Raw genomic sequence first — 21,888 nt, 5'->3', positions numbered from 1 at the left:
TTTTGGAGGGATTAGATGAATATTAACTCTGGGTTAGGCTTCCTTAAAATTTACTCTTAAGCTTTCAGTGATCAGAGAAGTAGTTCTTACTGTTGCTCATTTCTTTCTTTCTTTTTTTTTTTTTTTTTTTGACAGTTTCAGTACCAATAAGTCTTTATTCATTGTATTTTCCCAGGGAAAGGAGAAGGGAAGGGAAAACAGTGAGTTTGTATGTTAGAAAATCATTAGAAAATGGGAAAGCAAGCCGGGCGCGGTGGTTCAAGCCTGTAATCCCAGCACTTTGGGAGGCCGAGACGGGCGGATCACGAGGTCAGGAGATCAAGACCATCCTGGCTAACACGGTGAAACCCCATCTCTACTAAAAATACAAAAACTAGCCGGGCGAAGTGGCGGGCGCCTGTAGTCCCAGCTACTCGGGAGGCTGAGGCAGGAGAATGGTGTAAACCCGGGAGGCGGAGCTTGCAGTGAGCTGAGATCCGGCCACTGCACTCCAGCCCCGGCGACAGAGTGAGACTCTGCCTCAAAAAAAAAAAAAAAAGAAAAGAAAATGGGAAAGGAAGTACCTGGTTCAGCAAAATCAATCATGAAATAGTTGCCCACCCCCCAGTGATGGGGAAACCAGTGCCCGATGGGCCTCAGTCTCCTACAGTTCAGGAATGAGGAGAAGGGATCAGGAAAAGAACAGACAGGTGAAGGCTTTCTTACCCACCCTCCGCATAGAGATTTCACACAAAGCTTTGGTTTGTAGCAGTAAACAGGGAGTCACATTTGTTCATCTCCTATAAAATAATCTTGTGGCTATTTTGACATAAGTTTCTTGTACCTGCATGAAAGTTCCAGACTGCCTTGGATATACATTTAGATTCCTTTTCTTGGCCTCCTGACCATCCTGACCCTCTTGACTTTCTACAGGGAAAGGCCCTTTATTGCTTCTACTTTATTATTAAAGATTTAATCTATTCAAAATATAGTAGTGTATTAAGTGTTTGGCATGAATCACATTAAGAAGTGGTCTTGGCTCAGGAGGTTGAGAACAAGGAAGAGAGGGTTCCTAGTTTCGTCGGGATTTTTGCAGAAATCATTTAAGAGTTGTGGAGACAACCCAAGAATTAAATGTGTGTGAGCGTGTTCATTCTTAAAACCCATGGGTTTTTTGTTTGTTTGTTTTTTGGTTTTTGGTTTTTTTTTTGCATGCCCTTTTGCTGTGTTAAGGTATAGAAAATAGAACAATAATAAGCAACTGTCTTATAAATAGATTTTGTAACATAGAATATACCTTTTATAAATGTATGCTACATATTTATGAATCATGCAGTGTTGTTTTTTTAGAATTTGTATTTAAGTTGAAATATGTTAAATCGTTTCTTACTGGTTTATATAATTTTAAGGATTTACTATTTCTTCTCTTTTCTTTTTTTTTTTTTTTTTTTAAAGACAAAGAGTCTCGCTCTGTCGCCCAGCCTGGAGTGCAGTGGCGCGATCATGGCTTATTGCAACCTCCTCCTGGGTTCAAGCGGGTCTCCTGCCTCAGCCTCCCAGGTAGCTGGGACTACAGGCACCTGCCACCATTTTGTATTTATAGTAGAGATGGAGTTTTGCCTTGCTGGCCTGGCTGGTCTCAAACTCCTGTCGTCAGGTGAGCTACTGCACCTGGCCTTACTATTTCTTTTCTAATTGCCTTTCAGTTAGCATTTTATTCTCAAAGAGAATTTTTTTATTACATTGGCAAATGGAGTAATACAATGAAGAATCACAACCTTATTTAGAGAATCTTTTTATTAAAATGAATTCCTGTGTTCATATATTAGTGTTTTCTCCATTTTCTGTATCTTATGGAAAATATTATTATTTTCTGCTTAAGTAGTTATCTGGTTTTTTATTGATTATATTTGGCATTCCATACCTTTTCTAAAATTGTTACTGATGTCTATAGTTTTGAAAAGGTGTGAAAGCTGTCTGAATTTTTAGGATACACTGCTAGGTGGGGCTGTTTACTCTCAGAAAACACTCGTGTTTTAGGCTAGCCTCTTAGCTAGTGGTCTGGTAAAGGTTCATACCCTAGGGCTCCATATTTGGAATACTGACATAAATTGAAAGAATGGAAATGTGATTCGTATGAGTTTCATAATGTTGGGAATCTCTGAAACTTCACAATATCTTTTGGAAGTCCCAGGTAAGTGTATGCTTATGGTTAAACCAAACAAAAATAATAAGCTAGATATGTTTCTTAATGTCAGGATTTTATCTTTATAACCCTCTATGGACTCTCCTTATGTTTTGGTTGGATTTAACCCTTTGAGAGAAGTATGTGGTTAAGTTTCATGGAAGCACCTGACGGCTGTAGATTTACTGTTGTGAGATTTGTTAAATTTGGTTTTTATTTGTTTGTGCTTTTTGGAAACAAAATCTTGCTGTGTTGCCGAAGCTGGAGTGCAGTGACGCAGCCTTGTCTCACTGCAACCTCCACCTCCTGAGTAGCTGGGATTACAGGCGCATGCCACCACGGCCGGCTAATTTTTGTATATTTAGTAGAGACATAGGATATAAAAAGTAATCCCCCCATCTGTGGAATGTTAAGCAGACATCCAAGACAGTCAAAGCCTCCTGTAATACAACATCCCACACTCTCTTCTGGTTGTACCAAAAAATAACCAGTGAATGATTTTACCTCTTTAAAAAATAAAGCATTTATACATTAAAAAGTGGGATGAAGGGACCACTGATAAGACATGGTATGTACTGAGTAGAGTTGGCTTCTTTCTCTGGCGTCATCAGAGGCTGGACCCTCATTGGTTTTAGTTTCTCCATTTTCTGCAGGTAAATCTTTAGTTTCTTGGTTAGTCACTTGAGCCTGTTTTCTCGTTGCTCCCCCTCCCTTTCCCTTTTGTGTGCACTTTTTTGTCTAAGGATTTATCCTTCTCTGCTGCTGTTTTTCAGCTTCATTTCCTCTTTGGCAGAAACAGGTTTAGCTGACAGCCATGCCAATTGCCTCTTGGGCTGTTTCTTCACTACCCCTTCACCACCCCTTTGGCAGAGCTGACCTTCTTCTTGGGTATCATGGCAGTGGGGGTGTGTGTGTTGGGTACCTGCACACCAAGAGCCTTCACAAAGCTGGGCTGCCTGGCCACCAAAGCTCTTCCTGCTGCCCTAGCTGCTAAGACCTCCCTCCCCCCCCACCCCATTTGTATTTTCCAGGTGGTGATGCAGATATGTAGGAAAGGTGGTTATTTACTAGCCAAATAGTTAAACTTTATGTTTCAAAAGATTTTTTAAAGTGTTGTTTTGTGGTTTTTTTTTTTTTGTCTTTTAAGCTCTTTTCACTTATGGATATGAAACCTCCCATCTCTAGAGCCAAGATGATTCTCATCACTAAAGCTGCTATTAAAGCTATTAAGGTAATGACAAAATAAATCAATTTGAGAAATGTTTTTGAAATTTTGAAAATATTTTTTACTTTTAAACATGAGAAGTCAACTTGTGAATTAGTTCAGGCCTAAATCAAAGAGCTCTAACCAGCCTTTGCTGAAGGTACATGATAAGCATACATTGGCATTGTAACATATTGTTTCAAAGCAGTTTGGTTTTTGGCAGGGATAGGGGGATGGAGTCTCACTGTGTCGCCCAGGCTGGAATGCAGTGGTGGGATCTCGGCTCACTGCAACTTCCCCCTCCCGGGTTCAAGTGATTCTCATGCCTGAGCCACCCGAGTAGCTGGGATTACAGGTGTGCACCACCATGCCCAGCCTCAAAGCAGTTTTTTTAAATTTTCATGTATTCCTTATCATAAACCAACTATTTAGCTTCATTTTTAAAGAGAAAAAATTCAAGCTCTGTGAAATGAAATGTCTTACCCAGTATCACACTTTAAAATGTGACTTGTTTTAGAAACTACATTGTTTAGCTCTAATCCATTGGTTTTGTCCCATAAGGTTGCCAAATATTCTGCTTCATGAAGGTTTATTGATTTAAAATTTAAGAAAAAGGACCTTCTGTTTGGGGAATTTTTGTAATTTTCTGTTTTTAGTTTGTTTTTCTCTGATTTGTTTTTAAGGTTTTTTTTAATTTTTGATTATGTATTTCTCATGGTTCATTCAGTATTGATAATTAAATTGTATAGATTTCAGAGTTTTAAGTATTTTCTAATTACAGGAAATGCAGAAATATGTAAACTGAACAGTAATTTTCTCTTAATTCTTTCAGCTTTATAAGCATGTAGTTCAAATAGTAGAAAAGTTCATCAAAAAGGTAACTATCTCTCATTATTACCTCATTTTAGTTACATTATGATTTGTAATTGACTTTGTAAATTTAACCTGGATGCTTGTTTCTAAAGCCACTTCATAAAAATGTAGTCACTAGAGGTTCTTTTTAATCACTAGAAGTTTATAAAAACAAATTTTTTAGCGGTACCATTAATTGGTACTTCACTTACTGTGAACTTAGCACTCAACTCACAGCAGTTTCTTATATGTTGGTCATGACCCTTCCCTAAACCTGAAGTGCTTACTCTACCCCTTGCATTGACTGCTATTGACGTTTAGGCGTTTAACTCAGCTTTGAGTATTTCAAATGAAACTACTTTGTAAAATTTTCCCAATTTTTCCCTTTTCCCATCAGAATAAAATTTTCAGTTCAGTTGTCTGTTGTTTTACAACTGTGTGATTAGCATACATCTGTCTCAGTAGAAAATAGAGAACAGAGACTTAGTTCTTAACCCCTGACCTGGAGCTATGACATGTAGTACCTACTAATCAGTGTTTATAAAAATGTCTCTAATCCATGGCCCTTGTATACTGGCTTAGGTACAAAAGTTAAAGCTCCAACAGGCAAAAAAAAAAAAAAAAAAAAAAGGTTAGTAAACGCTTTGCATATAGCACATCAAAGTACAAATAAATAAAGTGGAAAAAATTACCTAGAGGCACTGTCACCAAATTACTGCAATATTTATTAATACATTTGGATTTATTTTTTATTTATGTACGTGTACATTTATAAAAGTAAAAATGGGTATAATACTGGTCGTTAGCCTGCTTTTCCCACAGAGTTTATCATAAACATTTGCAAAATACTCTCTGCGGTTGTTACCATGATGCACGTGGCCATTTTCTGAATTGTTCGACCTAATTTTTTTTTTTTTTGGCATAAATTCCTAGATGTAGAATTGGTGGATGAAATAAGACTTTGCTTTTATTGCTAAATTGTCTTCCTTAAAGGGTTATACCTGTTTCCACTACCACCAGAAATATATATAGGTGTCTGTTTCTCTGCTTTTCTCTGCTGTTGTCAGTTTGGTAAGCCAAAAACAACTTCTCCTTTTAATTTTTTTTTTTTTTTTTTTTTTGAGACGGAGTCTTGCTTTGTCGCCCAGGCTGGAGTGCAGTGGCACCATCTCGGCTCACTACAAGCTCCACCTCCTGGGTTCACGCCATTCTCCTGCCTCAGCCTCCGAGTAGCTGGGACTACAGGCACGCACCACCACGCCCGGCTAATTTTTTGTATTTTTAGTAGAGATGGGGTTTCACCGTGTTAGCCAGGATGGTCTCGATCTCCTGACCTCATGATCCGCCCAACTTGGCCTCCCAAAGTGCTGGGATTACAGGCGTGAGCCACGGCGCCCAGCACTGTTTAATTTTTATTTGGTACTGTACTTTAATAGAATTAAAATTGATACATTTTAAAATGTTTTGTTAATTTTGAAAGGTAAAAATTACCTTTTTGAGCAGGATGAATTGTAGAGACTACCATAATAGGTGAATTTGTATGGAACTGGCTTAAGGATTGGTAAAGTAATGTTGATTTTGGGACATTGGGTGTAGGGAAGCAGAGAAATCAAAGAAGGGTAAAACCTTGGGGGTCAGTAGTATCAAGAGAATAATGGTAGTTCCATATAGACATAGGCAGTTTGACAAGTTAGCCATTTAGAGAGCTGAAGCATTCACGTAGTTTTTTAAAAACAACCTTTGGATGGATATAGAAAAGTTTCATGAATGTGAAAATAGTAGGTGTCAGATTGTGACTTTGCTTTTTCTGTACTGATTTTACATCTTTATCCTTGCAGTGTAAACCAGAATACAAGGTTCCAGGATTATATGTAATTGACTCAATTGTGCGACAGTCTCGTCATCAGTTTGGAACCGATAAAGATGTTTTTGGGCCAAGATTCTCTAAAAACATAACCGCCACATTCCAATATTTATATCTTTGTCCATCTGAAGATAAGGTATAGTTAATTTTTAAACTAAAACTTGTATTTTTAAAAAAAATTATTTTAAATGTATATTAGATATTTGGAGCCTACTGTATTACTAGATAAGATTTTCATATAGCGATGTCTGTGAGGTTGAAACATAACACAGTTTTTTCTTCAGTGGTCGTTTCATATTTATCTGTTTTCTTATGAGTTCTTTAGGATTCTCAGTCATACTGTTGAAATATGACAGGAACAAAATTTATAGAATCAAAGAGTGTAATAGTGGTTGCCAGGGACGGGGGTAAGGGAAACATTAGGAGCTGCTAATCAATGGTTTGACATTTCATTTAAGCAAGATGAATAGGTTGTAGAGATCTGCTGAACAACCTTGTACCTATAGTTAACAATTCTGCATTGTACACTTAAAAATGTGCTAAGTGAGTGGATCTCAGTTAAGTGTTGTTACCACAGTAAAGTAAAATTTTTAAAAAATAACAAGAAAAGAACATCATCTTTAAAGAAGGTATCGTTGGAAAGATGTGCTTGTGTAGTTGAGTAAGGAAGAAATTGTGCAGTAGAAAAAGACAGCTATCATCTGATTGTTGGTTATTCCAGAAAGAAAGGGCCAATAACTGATGTTCTTCCCCAACATATAGAGATGCTGATGCTTAAGTGGTATTCATTAGCAATCAGACTACAGTATTTAATTCCTTATGTATACAGTTGGCTTTACAACATACTATATAAAAGTAGAAAAACATTACAGATACAGTAGCTGACTATAAGTAGGAGGGGGAATTATACTAGTAAACATACTCAGAATAATGAAGAACAGAGACATTTACAATAAACAGCATATAAATTTGAGTGTCATAGATGCTGTTTTTATATTCTTGGAAGAATGCTGTTATGGGAAAAATACACCCAAAACCAAGATGATTCCTTAAGTAAAGATAAAAGTTGTGCCCATGAATAACATCTTCTCTGGATCTCCTTCATATTTACTTGGCCACATAATTTTAATTTTGATTACAGGCCAGTTTCTTAAATATTTTAGCTGTTATAATTACTCTCAAGAAGTTCTCCTTCATTTACTTCTTTAAGATAGCTTTTTTTTTTTTTTTTTGTCAGTAATAGAGTTTCTTTGTAACCATAAGTAAAATAAAATGAAAATGTCAAATAAATTTCTTTTTATTGTCTGGATCTATTGTCCCTCTCTGTTCCTTACTCTAGATGATACCACTGAAGAAAGACTAATTAGAGTAGTTTAACCAAGTTGTATTTCTGATTTTTTTCCCCCCCCGTTTATGAAACACACATAGTATGGAAATATTAGCCTAGGGGGTTTTCCTCTCTCTTTTTTTTTTTTTTTTTTTTTGTAAGAGTATAATAAGTTATTTATGCAAATATTCATTGTATATTTGTGTTCCCCATGCATAACAGAGTAAAATAGTTCGTGTGCTGAACCTTTGGCAAAAAAATGGAGTGTTCAAAATTGAAATTATTCAACCTCTTTTGGACATGGCAGCAGGAACCAGTAATGCAGCCCCAGTAGCAGAAAATGTTACCAATAATGAAGGTATGGTCAAATGTATCTGTGAGCTCACACAATGGCATAATTTTTTGCACATGAGACAGTCAGAGTTTATCTGTATTGATGGAATTTTTCTATAAGAAGGAAACTTGAGTTTACATCTTGGAAGGTACGATTTTCTTTCCATAATTTCTATTTATAATAAAGGTCTACTTTTCTGGTAGTTGTTACAGTATGAACTATAGTGCCACAATCTATATATTTTATACTGTGTTAAATTGGATAAAACGTTATTTTAGCGAAGAAGCTTAATTAGGAAAACTTGTAGATTAACTTGTTTTTAGGCCTTAATGCCCTTTTCTTTTTTAGGCTCACCTCCACCTCCAGTAAAAGTTTCTTCTGAACCTCCCGCACAAGCCACTCCAAACTCCGTCCCAACTGTACCACAGTTGCCCAGCTCTGATGCTTTTGCTGCTGTGGCTCAGCTATTTCAGACAACTCAAGGCCAACAGGTAAACTGTCTACTCAAAGGTGAAATTGTTTGCAGGACTAGGTACTGTTGTCACTTCTTGTTTTCTGTTCTTCGTTAATAAGCACATTCAAAGGAGAAAATACATCTGCTTTTCAACTAGAAAAGCCTTCACGAGAAGTAATGTAGGAGTAATAGGGAAAATGTAGAAGTGATAAACAAGGGAACAACACACAACTTCAGAACTGCTAAGTGGCTCATGTTGCTCACAATTCTAGCATTTCTGATGGATTTCAAAATTATTTGTAACGGAGAGGATTTTTCCATTTTTCTAGAAAACTTATGCTTGTTCACAATTTAGTGTATTTTCTTTTCTCTTTGACCATCATCTTATATCATTGACATTGTCAGCATACATTTTTAACCTTAAGCAGTGCCCATTGTATCTCTATATATTCATTCACAACAAATTTAACCATTAGTAAAAGAATTTTTTCCCAATTTATTCTGTGCCTGTGCTACTTTGAATCACCTTTAAGACATCTTTTTAATTAAATTAACTTTTGATAGTATGATTATACTTTGTTCTGTGATTTATTGGTTTTCCCATTCTTTAAGCTTCAGCAGATCCTTCAGACTTTTCAACAGCCTCCAAAACCACAGTCTCCTGCCCTTGACAATGCTGTGATGGCTCAGGTTCAGGCTATCACAGCTCAGTTAAAGACAACTCCTACACAACCATCTGAACAAAAAGCTGCTTTCCCCCCACCTGAACAGAAAACTGCATTTGACAAGGTATATTTCTCTCACATAACCCACTCCACCATTTATATCACTCAACTTGAATTATGGAAGTTATCCCTTCTGTGGATTGTTCATTATGTTGTTTTGTAATTTGGGAGATTTTCCCCCTCAACATCAAAACATCGATTATTTTCCCTGGTTTTAAATGCGATGTGTGCTCACTGCAAAAATTTCCAGGGTTTGAAGCTGAATTTGCTAGTGTAAAATGAAAAAAGTGAAAAAAAAAAAATTAGGGAGTAAAGGAAACAGAAAATTCTTCATTAACCCCAGTACTTGGGGATTACTGTGTAACATTTTGCCTTATATCTTTTCAGAATTAATTTCCTACAGATACATGCTTTTCTTTAATTGATTATAATACATACCCACTTGTTTTGGTGTTAATACTATTATATCTTTTTTGTTGTTGTTAACGTTAATAGTGGATTTAGATCTACATTTTTACTGAATTCATGTAATACATAGTATTCCACTACATGAGCACATTACAGTTCAGCCATTGCACTACTAATAGACATTCAAATTGCTTTCGGTTTTTTGCTGTTAAAAAAACCTGACAGCCAAGTGTGGTGACTCATGCCTATAGTCCCAACACTTTGGGAGGTCGAGAAGGGAGGATCTCATGAACCCAGGAGTTTGAGACCAGCCTGGGCAACATAGTGAGACCCCGTCTGTGTTTATTTTTAATATATGTGTGTGTGTATTAATAATGTATGGGTATTTTTAATAATATATAAAAAATATATAAAATATATTATTTTTAATATGTGTGTGTGTGTGCATTTTAACCTTAGTTACCATATATATATTATATGAGGGTTTGGGAACCAGCTGGACATGGTCGCATCTGTAGCCCTAGCCACCCAGGATGCTGAGGTGGGAGGATTGCTTGGCCCCAGGAATTCAAAGCTGCAGTAAGCCATGATTGTGCCGCTATCCTGGGCAACAGAATGAGATCCTGTCTCTAAAAAACAAGCAACAACAAAAAAGAGGATTTGAGTTAGGTCAGTGTCTTTCAGCTGCTCTATCGGGCCTGTGGTTTCTTAGGCGTCTTTAAGAAGCTGCCACTAAGGATATGGATATGCTGAACAGCTTAGAGCTTCTCATTGAAATTTAACCCTAACAGCTTCACTCTTGTTTGTTTTATTTGGTTTATGACTTTGTAAAACATCATATGACATTTCAGTTTTCACTGCAAAAAAACTCAAAAGTTTGAAAATCAGGACTGATGCCTTTGGTTTCATCATCTTTAAAATTTCTGATTCTTTCCAACATCCTAACTATAAAAACAGAAGGACTTTATTGCCAATAGTCTAAATTAAAAATGCACGTAGTAAATAACAGTTTTCATTATATCTTAGTGATTTATGAGTGATGACTGATTAAACAAAAGTTGGATACATTTTTTTGAGTAAAAAAGAAATATATACGTGTAGAAAAAAAAAACAAAACAGGTAATAGAGAAAGTTATAAAATAAGGGAAGAATTCCACGCTGTAGATTTGAACAGATTTGTTTGTGTATATTCTTGCATACCTGTTTGCATGCGCATATGAACATAAATTCATATATTTGGTTTTACTAGTTTTTTGTTTTATGTTGTGATTAGGAAAATCATTTGTATTAAAAAAGAATTCTATATTCTAGTAAGGTTTTTTTTTATGATTGTCTGTTTAGTCCCTCTGGAATCTGTTTTAGAATATGGTTCAAGATAGTTAAACCTTTATATTTTTGAAAATAGCCAGTTCTCCCTCACTACTTTTTTATACACTAAATTCCAATATGTTTCTGTGTCTTACCTCTGGACACTGTTCTGTCCCACTAATATATTTGTTTATTTCTGCATCATCATTATTCTTGTAACAGACTGTCTTTCATTTCCTAGTGTCCCGTCTCTCCCCCTCCCACTTAACTGTTTTTCAAACTCCCCCTCATACTTTTTCCAACTTTCTTCATTTATCATGAAATGTATTAGTCAGGACTTCGAGAGAAACAAAACCAGTAATTGTATCTACATCTGCATCTGTCTATCTAGATTGTTGAATGAAAGATAGGTTTACCTGACGAAACTGGCTCACGCAATTGTAGGGGCTAGCAATTTTGAAATTTGTAGGGCAGGTCTGCAGGCTGGAAATTCAGGAGGCGTTAACATTGTAGGCCTGAGTCTGAATTTGCAGGATAGCAGACTAAAAACTCAGGCCAGGGTTTCTCTGTTGCACTGTTGAGGATAATTCCTTCTACCTCAGTTCTTATTTTTAATGCCTTCAACTGATTGATTGAGGCCCACTCATTATCGAGAGTAGTCTGCTTTACTCAGAGTCTACTGATTTAAATGTTACTCTCATCTAAAAAACAGCTTCACAGCAACATCTAGATTAGTGTTTGATCATACAGCTGAGCACTACATAACTTAGACAGGTTGATACAAAATTAACCATCACAGCATACTTTTCCAGATAAACTGGAAAAAACTATACATTTCTATGTCGGTGTATAGAATTCCTTTGAATTTATAGGTAAATTTAGGAAAAGCCATGATAGTGAGCATCTTTCTCTTATTAATGTGAATTCTAATTGCTCTAGTATTTAACCTTAAGTGGATTGGCCCATAAGTTTAGAAAAAGGAATTCTGTGCTTTTCCTTTGACTAAAAAGGTCTATTTCAGGCTTCTCACTGGAAATAATTTGTTTCAGCTGGTTTATAGATCTTCAGTTTCCTAAAAAGCAACTAAAATTTCTTTTTGGATAGACCCCATTTAAATTTTTTAATTGCTTTAAGTATTTTTTTCAAAGCAGTATTCTTCAAACTTTAAAGAACATATTAATATGTAATAAACTGTGAAGATCGTAGGTTTTGTTTTTTGTAGGCAACTTTGACCAGATTTTAATTTTGGCTCCAATTACTTACAGACTATCCTGTTGTTAAATTAATGTTTAGTGTTCAGTAGTGTAAAATAAAGATGGTAGTAAAAATATTTTATTGTTACCATGAGGGTTAAATAAAAATGTGTGTAAGACAGCAAGGCACCTGGGCTATGATGGTTCCTGTACAGAAAATACTAACTTGCTCATTTGTAAGAACTTTACTCACTTGGCCTAGAACTACAAAGAAAGAAACATAAGTTAGCTCTATCCCAAAACACTCATTACACTTAGTTTAGTCCTATATACTATGTTGTCTAAGGACGGAACTTTCATTACTGATTCAGAAATCTGTTGTTCAATAAAGCAAAACCAGAATCTCTAGGCAGAACTATTTTTTCTTTTTCTTTTCTTTTTTTTTTTTTTTAGGTGGAGTCTCGTTCTGTCACCCTGGCTGGAGTGCAGTGGTGCAATCTCGGCTCACTGCAAGCTCCGCCTCCCGGGTTCATGCCTTTCTCCTGCCTCAGCCTCCCAAGTAGCTGGGACTACAGGCGTCTGCCACCTCGTTTGGCTAATTTTTTAATTTTTATTTTTAGTAGAGACGGGGTTTCACCGTGTTAGCCAGGATGGTCTCGATCTCCTGACCTCATGATCCGCCCGCCTCGGCCTCCCAAAGTGCTGGAATTACAGGCATGAGCCACCGCGCCCGCCAGACAGAACTGTTATAGAATGACACAGGTTTAGGAATTTAAGGAGCACAACTTGAAAGGAAAGATTGCTTATTGAAAGCCAGAGACTGAGGGCTTTCAAGTTGAAAGGACTAGTGTCCGTATCCTGATTCTGCCATTCACTGACTGTACAATCTTAATCATGTTTCTTAATCACCCGAGCCTTTGTTTTCTTGTAAAAAAGAAGAAGCTATCTACATTGCAGTGTTTTTGTGATGATGAAGTCTTTATGATCTGATACACATTAGTAGGTATTTAATGCATTACCTTTTTTCTGAATAAATCTTACTTAAAATTGTTCTTCTAGATATGTGATCTCATTAAGTCTCCTGAATTTTTTTTTAAATGAAAGTTTCTGGTAAGCTGTGAAGTTAAGATAAAGAAGCAAGTGAACCTCTTAGTGGACGGCTAGTGACCTTTTTGTGTCCCTGCCGTTTTTCTCTTTCTTTATATTAGTATATTTTTGAGGAAGCAGTATATGGACACTTTTCTATATGCATTTATGGTGATTGGATAAGACAGTCTTTTTGTACATTTTATATTGACTGAAAATGTATACCCATTTTCATGTGCACGAAGTTCCAAACATTTTTAGTCTAGGAAAATGAGTATTTTAGAAAAACATGTATGCTGCTAAATTACTTGTGAAATACACCAATAGAAAATAGAAAGAAAGCACTGTACTCCAATTGAGGAAGGAAAACAGAATGAAAACATTGTGTGTTTTCCAAACCGGCATCTGTGTAAAAATTGTTTATATCTACAAACCAAGGTCCTTAGGGGCATGAGGGAAAATAAGATTGTGCTTGACAATGTGGGTTTCTAGATGGTGGTAAACATCCTTTGTTTTCATAAAGTTTTTTGTGCAATGAATCAGTCTAAATTTTAAAATGAAATATTGACATAATTATTCCAGAAGTTGCTTGATAGATTTGACTATGATGATGAGCCAGAAGCTGTGGAAGAATCAAAGAAAGAGGATACCACTGCCGTTGCCACAACAGTACCTGCTGCCTCTGTGCCCCCTGCACCCACCGCCACCGTGCCTGCTGCTGCTGCACCCGCTGCTGCCTCTCCTCCTCCTCCACAGGCACCATTGTTAGTTTTTTTTTTATTCCTCAGCAGATAGAAAATTGGTAATAGTTGTAAGTTGTAAGGCATAATCTAAGTAACATTTAGCAATGAAAACATTTTTCAGTGAAGTTGTTTTGTAAAATTTGTGGTATTAGTTTTCTCTTGAATGAGGAAGGGATCCTCTAAGATTTAAAACAAAAAATGTCTTTTATGTTGGGAATAATACTGAGTTTATAAATTAAATGTAATATATAGGTAAATATGTGGTTCAGTAAAATGTTGATTAATGACTCATGAACAACACTGTTTCTGTAGTTTAAGTGTGGCTGAGAAGCTTGTGCTTCTGATTGTGTAAAAGATTATCCACCTTTTTTTAGTGGCTTTCCTGGAGATGGCATGCAGCAGCCAGCATACACACAGCATCAAAATATGGATCAGTTTCAGCCACGAATGATGGGAATACAACAGGATCCAATGCACCATCAGGTACAAGCATTTTTCTTGCAGTTGAAAGAAAGATCTATTCGTTATAGAGTATATGGTTTACATTCCACAGAGCACTATGCAGCTATGTGATTGGCTGAGTCGTACTATAGCTCTGATAAAAGCTGTTGAACACATAACTGTTTTGAGTTGCTTTTTTTCTGTAATTAAAACAAGGATGCCAAAATCACATGCTCATATTTTAATAGTAGGCATTTTAGTTAAAAGAATTTAGAGATTACAGTTATATTTGAAGAAACCAACCTGTTTAGGTAGACAACTTTTTCCCTTGGAAGGGCCTTTTCTTCTGTAGTTTGTGTGGTTAGGTACTTTAGAGGGCTCTGAACTCTGAACATTCAGGAATATAGTTTGAAATCCGCAATAAAAGGAGCATACATAACACACTGGAGAGTTGCAGGAAGTTAGTAGAGATAAATTTGTTCCAGTAAATTCTCTTATTGAGTGTTTTCTTAAATTTGGCTCTGTATCTAAATTATGAGGATGGGGTGGGAAACATTTTTGTTATTTCAAGTGTTTAACAATTACTGAAAGTTCATAAATAATTTAGAAAGAATACTTAAAGCATTATATTTATAGTTTTATTTGTATTTAAATTGACATGCAGAAATATGTCAGACTGTAGTTTACTTTCATTATTATTATGATACTTTATTTGAAACTCTAAAAGTTGGGTATGTTAGTTGAAATTCTCCCTTGGTAAATTTTTTTTAAAGTAAACCTAGGAGTCATTGCTTCTAGAAAGCCAGTTTTCCTCCCAAAAGGCTTAATTGTCTTTAAAGCTGAAAAAAAGACCATTTGCAATAGAGTACTTCTGACTTGAAGTTCAGTTTATCACATTGCTTCCTTATGTAAATGAAGGTATTTCTTTAAATATTTAAAACTAAACCTGCGTGTTCGTAATTTTAAAAAGTTACAGGATTTTTAACCTATATACTTGGTATGTAACAATCCTTGCATGAAAATTGTACATAGGGAAATTGTTAAACAATGTTGAATGTCATTGTAACTTTTCCTTGATCAAAGTTTATTGAAGATATTTTAGTTTTATATAATAAAGGTTTTCCAAATTATTTTGATAGCTATTACTCATACACTTTCTTTAAAAATGAAAGGTTCCACTTCCTCCTAATGGACAAATGCCAGGATTTGGACTTCTTCCTACACCTCCATTTCCTCCCATGGCTCAGCCTGTGATTCCTCCAACTCCACCAGTGCAGCAGCCTTTCCAAGCTTCTTTTCAGGCACAGAATGAACCACTTACACAGAAGCCACATCAGCAGGTAAAATTTTATTCTCAGATAGTTGTATCTTTTTTTGTTGCCTTGACTTATATGCAGATTTCTCCTTATTTGCTTGCTGTCTTCATTTCTGAATATGAAGAAAGACCTGGGTACATATTAAACCCTCCCAGTGCTCCAAGTTTTTCATCTGGAAAGTGAACTTCTAATATTACCAACTTCCATAGGATTCTGTGAGGTTTGATATAGAGTGTTGAAGGCTTAACTAGTGCCTACTTCACTGCATTAGATGATGGTTTATTAAAATGGTATGTAATTTAAGCAAAGTAACTTTACCAGAAGTAGAGAAATACTTCTTTTAATCTTTTAAACAATATAAAAGTGGTTTTTGGTTTTTTGTTTTTTTTTTCTAGTGATGGCCAGTTGTTAAACTAGTAATTTGGTCCCAGGCAACCAAAAGAGAATTGCTTAAGGGCAGGACATTTTTAATGTAGCTTTTGTTAGATTTTGTCCTCTTGCCTTTATATTTTTTAAATTTCTCATTTTATCATGGTTTTTGTTTTTTGAGGAAATGGAAGTAGAACAACCTTGTATTCAAGACGTTAAGCGACATATGTCTGATAACAGAAAGTCAAGATCTAGGTCAGCATCCAGGTAATTTATAGAAAATGTTTTTTCCAACCCTGTATGTCTTAGGGGACACAGAAATTAAAATTAGATTGGGTTATTTTCAGATATTCAGAATGTTAGTAAAATAACAGTTGGTATGTTTGTATTTGTATATGTGTGTAGAAGGGGACAGGTGAAGTATTGATTTAAAAAAAAAAACTACATCATTTGTCCTACATTTTTTTCCCTATATTTGAATGTTGCTCAGATGTAATGGAACTTTGAAAATACAATTCTGTACCATAGATATACAGTATGTGGTATTAGAAGAACTGTATTTTCAAAATTCCATTACAACTTCGTCAGCCAGCAAAAGTGGAAAGATCACAGTAATGATGTCATTAGATAATGTTTTTAATTGCTGCAGAAAAGACTTTACTGAGAAGATAGGTAACAGTAGTAGCAGTATATCTCAACGATGAAAATTAGCTACTTAAATTACAAGGATGTAATTTTGTATAGTACCAGAGGCACTGAAGATGACAGATAACTTTTATTATATAAGCTGTCAACATTGTTTATTTTATTTAAATAATGTGCATGATTTCTAATTTGGAAGATACTAAAATCTGTAAAATGAATTCTCGGCTATTGTATTCTTACATATCCAAACATTAAATTACCTAGTTGTATTTTTTTTTTTTTTTAGTTAGTATGTGCTTATGTTTTCTGGTTTTTGTCTACGTGCTATGTGTTCTCTCTTCTCTTGAAAACATTAGGTCACCAAAAAGGAGGCGATCTAGATCTGGTTCTAGATCTCGAAGGTCGCGTCATCGACGTTCTCGATCTCGGTCCAGGGATAGACGCCGACATTCTCCTCGATCTCGATCCCAAGAAAGACGGGATCGAGAAAAAGAGAGAGAACGTCGACAAAAAGGCCTCCCGCAAGTGAAACCAGAAACTGCAAGTGGTAACTCAACCTTTATATTCAAACCTCATGTACTGTTTTTTCGTGTCTTGGGTTTAAAGTGTTTATAACTGTTAGCAAAGCTATAAAAGAAATGTTACCACTGTGTTTTTATTTGAAATACTGCTTTATTGTGCCTTGTTTATGCATTGATGTATCCCTTAGATTTGCTTTTGTACCTTAAACCAGCTATAAAGCAGCAGTAAGGAGTGAACCAAAAATTTACAGAATATATTAACTTGCATTATTTTCTGAATCTCATCAGATATCTTCAGAATACATTTAGTAAGGTGTACTAGACATATATTTGATATAAATCAGTAACTATTAAGATGACTAAGATTTTAATTTATAATGTGACTAGGGCATGTGTAAGATTTCTGATTCCATAAGGCTTATCACCTAGGACACAACGTAAAAGAAAAACCATGAACACTTAAGGGTGGAGAAAGGACAGTTACATGTAACAAAGCACTGAGCTGGTTGGTAATCAAGAGAGTTGATGAAATCGTTAGATCCATCTACAGAAAAGCCAGTTTTTTCCAGCTTTTATGTATACCTTTCACTATCCCAGTTCTCTTTCTGGAAGTACAAATGCAGTTTTCTAGAATTTTTTAAATGTATGTGAGATTTACTATTTAAACTTGCGGTGTTGTAATATAGTTCATGAATATTTTGTGTAATGATTTTTTTATGTAAGCTACAGTGCTACTCATTATCAAATGTGAATCTCTTTATGATTGTACTTTTATTTTAAGTTTGCAGTACTACCCTCTGGGTGGGACAGCTGGACAAAAGAACTACTCAGCAGGATGTTGCCAGTCTCTTGGAAGAGTTTGGTCCAATTGAATCAATTAATGTGAGTGTTTATTCAGTTATTTAAGTATGATGGACAGTGTGATTAATGTCATTTTATGAAATGAAGGACTTGAGACCAAAGTTATAATTTGCCCAGGTTTATAGATGTGACTAGGTTTAGGTGCTTTGAGTCCACGTTTAGAACTCTCTGTATTTAACATTTCTTAGAATTCTTTGTATTTAACATTTCTTGGATAATCAAGTTTAATTTCAAACATTTCTACGTAAGTCTTTATTTAACAAAGCTTAGAGGACTCAGTTGAGACCAAACTTGAATTGCCAACTTAGAAATGAATTTAACCTTACATTATAGAACGTGGGGTGAGGGATGGGATTGTTGGAACTGCTTACTTGGTATTGTATCTTATTGCTTTTCAATTTTGTTATCTTTTATAATATTAAAATGTTTTGGAGCAGATGATTCCTCCCAGGGGTTGTGCCTATATTGTTATGGTTCATAGGCAAGATGCCTATCGTGCCCTGCAGAAACTGAGCCGAGGAAACTATAAAGTGAACCAGAAATCCATAAAGGTACAGTCTTATATGTTATAATTCATTTTTTAAAAATAGGCAGAGGCAGAAGGGGGAAAATATGTGGCCTATGAAAACTAATTTGGGTCTTAGAAATTATTTTCAACACTGAGGCATTTCATGTGCATCTCTCTCTCCTTTTTTTTTTTTTTTTTTTTTTTTTTTTTTTTTTTGCTTAGAATATCTCCTAAAGGACTCCAATGTTTTAACATAAAATTGTAAATGTTACATGCATGATAGAATTTGTTTGTTTTTTTCCTAAATGTAGATGGGTTCATCAAGGTAAATTAGTGCTTTAAATATAATGTCCTTTAGCAATATGTTTTGTCCTGTTCAAAAAAAATTGGATACTGTATTTTTAAAGTTTACCATATTAACCAAAGGTGGAGAAAAACATACAGGTACATGGGTGTATTTCCCCTAAGGAGCTGAAGTCAGTGTTTCCTCAGTGTCTTAACACCCGGTTCTACCACTGGATTGCACTGCAAAAAGATTTTGTCTGATGTTAAGTAATTACAAGGCACCCCTAGACTTAGAAAAGTAGTCCCCAGTATACTACTAGGCTATTCAGGGAACTTCAGCCTTTCCCTGATAAACTTTTTCCTTTTCTCTTAGTTTTATGTTGGCTGGTTTGGGTGAGAGTTGGTAAGGAAAATATGCGAGTGAAATTTCCATCCTAGGACAAAGTGAGAATTAAAGGGTAACCAGTTCTGTAGTGAGAATAAGACTTTGAATGAGATCCAAGCCTAGCTGGTCCAGATTGCTCCCTTGCTGCCCAAGTCGGAATGGATAGAATGATAGAGAATAGTACTCTGAAGACTTACGATCTTGTTTTTCTTTCTTTTCTTTTTATATTTTCACTAATGGTGAAATAGATTGCCTGGGCCTTAAACAAAGGAATAAAGGCAGATTATAAGCAGTATTGGGATGTAGAACTTGGTGTTACTTATATTCCATGGGACAAAGTCAAGCCTGAGGAACTGGAGAGTTTTTGTGAAGGAGGAATGTTGGACAGTGACACACTTAACCCAGGTAAAGCAGTATTTAATTTCTCTTACAGTTCACTTATTTGCTTGATAGTACATATGACAAATTGAGTGTCCTGTTCCTTGCATTAGGACGTGATTTTTGAGATTTTTTAGTATCCCTCCTGTGTCAGTATCTCCTTATAAACAGGGTTAAATAGTGAATGAGACAAAAAGAGATGCAAGCACAAGTGAAATACTTATTTATTATGGAGTTTATGAATTACAGAATTAAGTAGAACTTTTCCTGTGAAACTTAACAGATCATATAGGTCTTAACTGAGCGTCTTTGGTATTACGTTTTATTTATTTTTTTGAGTTGGAGTCTCACTCTGTTGCCCAGGCTGGAGTGTAGTGACACCATCTTGGCTCACTGCAACCTCTGCCTCCCAGGTTCAAGCCACTTTCCTCCTTCAGTCTCCCGAGTAGCTGGGACTACAGGCGTGTGCCACCTTGCCCGGCTAATTTTTGCATTTTCAAAAGAGATGAGGTTTCACCATGTTGGCCAGGCTGGTCTGGAACTCGTGACCTCAGAAGATCCACCTGCCTCGACCTCCCTCTGGCATTACAGGCGTGAGCCACTGCACCCAGCTTGGTATTGTGTTGTAATCCAGTGCTTCATAATAATTACCTTGGAAAGTTTTAGATGTCCAGAGAAACAATCTAAAGTAAACGTGTAAGACAAGGAGTTGCAGTTATTTGTGGGCATAAATATTTAAAATGCCAGATTGACAGTGAGATTGCAGTGGGGAAAATCGCAGAATGCATGGGCATGACCTGGAGATTGCTAGACAGAGGAACAAGGAGGAGAATAGGATGGCATGGCAACACAGAACTTTTTTTGTTGTTGTTGTGTTTTGAAATGGAGTCTCATTCTGTCACCCAGGCTGGAGTGCAGTGGCATGATCTTGGCTCATTACAACCTCTTCCGGGTTCCAGTGATTCTCCTGCCTCAGCCTCCCAAGTGGCTGGGACTACAGGCACGTACCACTGTGCCCTGCTAATTTTTTTGGTATTTTTTAGTAGAGACGGGGTTTCACCATGTTGGCCAGGCTGGTCTCGAACTCCTGACCTCAGGTGATCTGCCTACTGTCTCAGCCTCCCAAAGTGCTAGGATTACAGGCGTGAGCCACCATGCTTGCCCTCACTGCCCTCAGAAAGAACATTTAAAGGAAGCTTCAAGGCCAGACACAGTGGCTCATGCCTGTAATCCCAGCACTTTGGGAGGCTGAGGTGAGCAGGTCACTTGAGGTCAGGAGTTCGAGACCAGCCTGGCCAACATGGTAAAACCCCATCTTTACTAAAAGTACAAAAAAAAAATAGCTGGATGTGGTGGCGGGTGTCTGTAATCCCAACTACTTGGGACACTGAGGCTGGAGAATTGCTGGAACCCAGGAGATAGAAGTTTCAGTGAGTTGAGATTGCGCCACTGCACTCCATCCTGGGAGACAGAGCAAGACTCCGTCTCCAAAAATAAAAATAAAGGAAGCTTCAAGCAGGAGTGATGGTTTGAGAACCAAAAAGAGCTGAAACAATGCTGTACTATTCCCATATCCCACTCCCTCCCTCTGTTACTGTACAACGCCTTCATCTAAGGATAGAGCTAGATTTGTGTTAAGGCAATCAGGTATTAAGAGCCTGCTATGTGCCAGACATCTGGCAGGCTCTGGAAAATGGTAAAAAGAAGATGGTGTAATCTTGGAGCTTATGGTCCAGTGGAGAATGTATTGAAAAGGTCAAGAATATAGGAGAATCTCTGATGGAGCCAGAGGCTCAGAGGACAGAGCAGAAAGATAGTTTTGTTTTCACTTGACTAGAAGATACATGGAAATAGGTGGAAGGTTTAAGTTATTCTTTAATACTAGTGAAAATCTGTTCAGGAAATACTGGGTGTTTCATGATCCTTTATTTTTAATACATTCCTGTGGTTAAGAACATGGACTCTAGAACCAAATGTGTCTGAGTTGAATCCATCCCTGCCGTTTACCAAGAATGTGATCTTGGGCAAGCTGTCTTTGCTTTTCTCATTTGTAAAATGGGAATAATAATAGTATTTACTTGTAAATGGTTGTGAGAACTACATAAGCTAGTATAAATAGAGTGCTTCTGACAGTGCCTGGCACACAGTGTGCATTCTTTTACATGTTTCTATTGTTGTTAATTTAAATAATTACTATTTCTAAAATTAGCATAGGAATTTCTTTAATAACTGCTAGGTTTTTATAATCAACATTTTTCGTTTCTAGATTTGAAGTTACAAACTGAAAATGGTAAACTCTTGTTAAATTTCTTTCACTCTCACAGATTGGAAAGGAATTCCTAAGAAGCCTGAAAATGAAGTTGCTCAAAATGGAGGTGCTGAAACCTCACACACAGAACCAGTATCACCCATACCTAAACCGTTACCTGTGCCTGTCCCTCCTATTCCTGTTCCTGCACCTATAACAGTGCCCCCTCCACAGGTGAGGATGTTGGGACCTGACTTAAACTTGAGGTG

At 36.3% G+C, this 21,888-nt stretch overlaps 1 protein-coding gene across 4 annotated transcripts in view; it reads left to right on the top strand.

Annotated features, from left to right (window-relative positions):
• The window catches only part of SCAF4 (SR-related CTD associated factor 4), a 62,680-nt gene that overhangs the window by 22,675 nt on the left and 18,117 nt on the right, over positions 1–21,888 (top strand). For 2 of the 4 annotated variants that reach the window (XM_010366178.2, XM_010366187.2), the window contains exons 2-16: positions 3,312–3,395; positions 4,201–4,245; positions 6,059–6,220; positions 7,634–7,769; positions 8,094–8,236; positions 8,812–8,988; positions 13,502–13,683; positions 14,037–14,145; positions 15,276–15,443; positions 15,970–16,055; positions 16,790–16,980; positions 17,736–17,836; positions 18,253–18,366; positions 19,242–19,398; positions 21,696–21,853. In XM_010366178.2, the coding sequence (XP_010364480.2) occupies positions 3,312–3,395; positions 4,201–4,245; positions 6,059–6,220; positions 7,634–7,769; positions 8,094–8,236; positions 8,812–8,988; positions 13,502–13,683; positions 14,037–14,145; positions 15,276–15,443; positions 15,970–16,055; positions 16,790–16,980; positions 17,736–17,836; positions 18,253–18,366; positions 19,242–19,398; positions 21,696–21,853 (2,013 nt within the window). The remainder of the gene's footprint in view (positions 1–3,311; positions 3,396–4,200; positions 4,246–6,058; positions 6,221–7,633; positions 7,770–8,093; positions 8,237–8,811; positions 8,989–13,501; positions 13,684–14,036; positions 14,146–15,275; positions 15,444–15,969; positions 16,056–16,789; positions 16,981–17,735; positions 17,837–18,252; positions 18,367–19,241; positions 19,399–21,695; positions 21,854–21,888) is intronic. The other 2 variants (XM_030915729.1, XM_010366196.2) reach the window with 2 other exon arrangements.

This window comes from Rhinopithecus roxellana, chromosome 13, assembly GCF_007565055.1.
Source record: "Rhinopithecus roxellana isolate Shanxi Qingling chromosome 13, ASM756505v1, whole genome shotgun sequence".
Taxonomy (NCBI): Eukaryota; Metazoa; Chordata; class Mammalia; order Primates; family Cercopithecidae; genus Rhinopithecus; species Rhinopithecus roxellana.
Note: the sequence above shows the minus strand (reverse complement) of the source record. Positions and strands in the feature narration are given on the sequence as shown.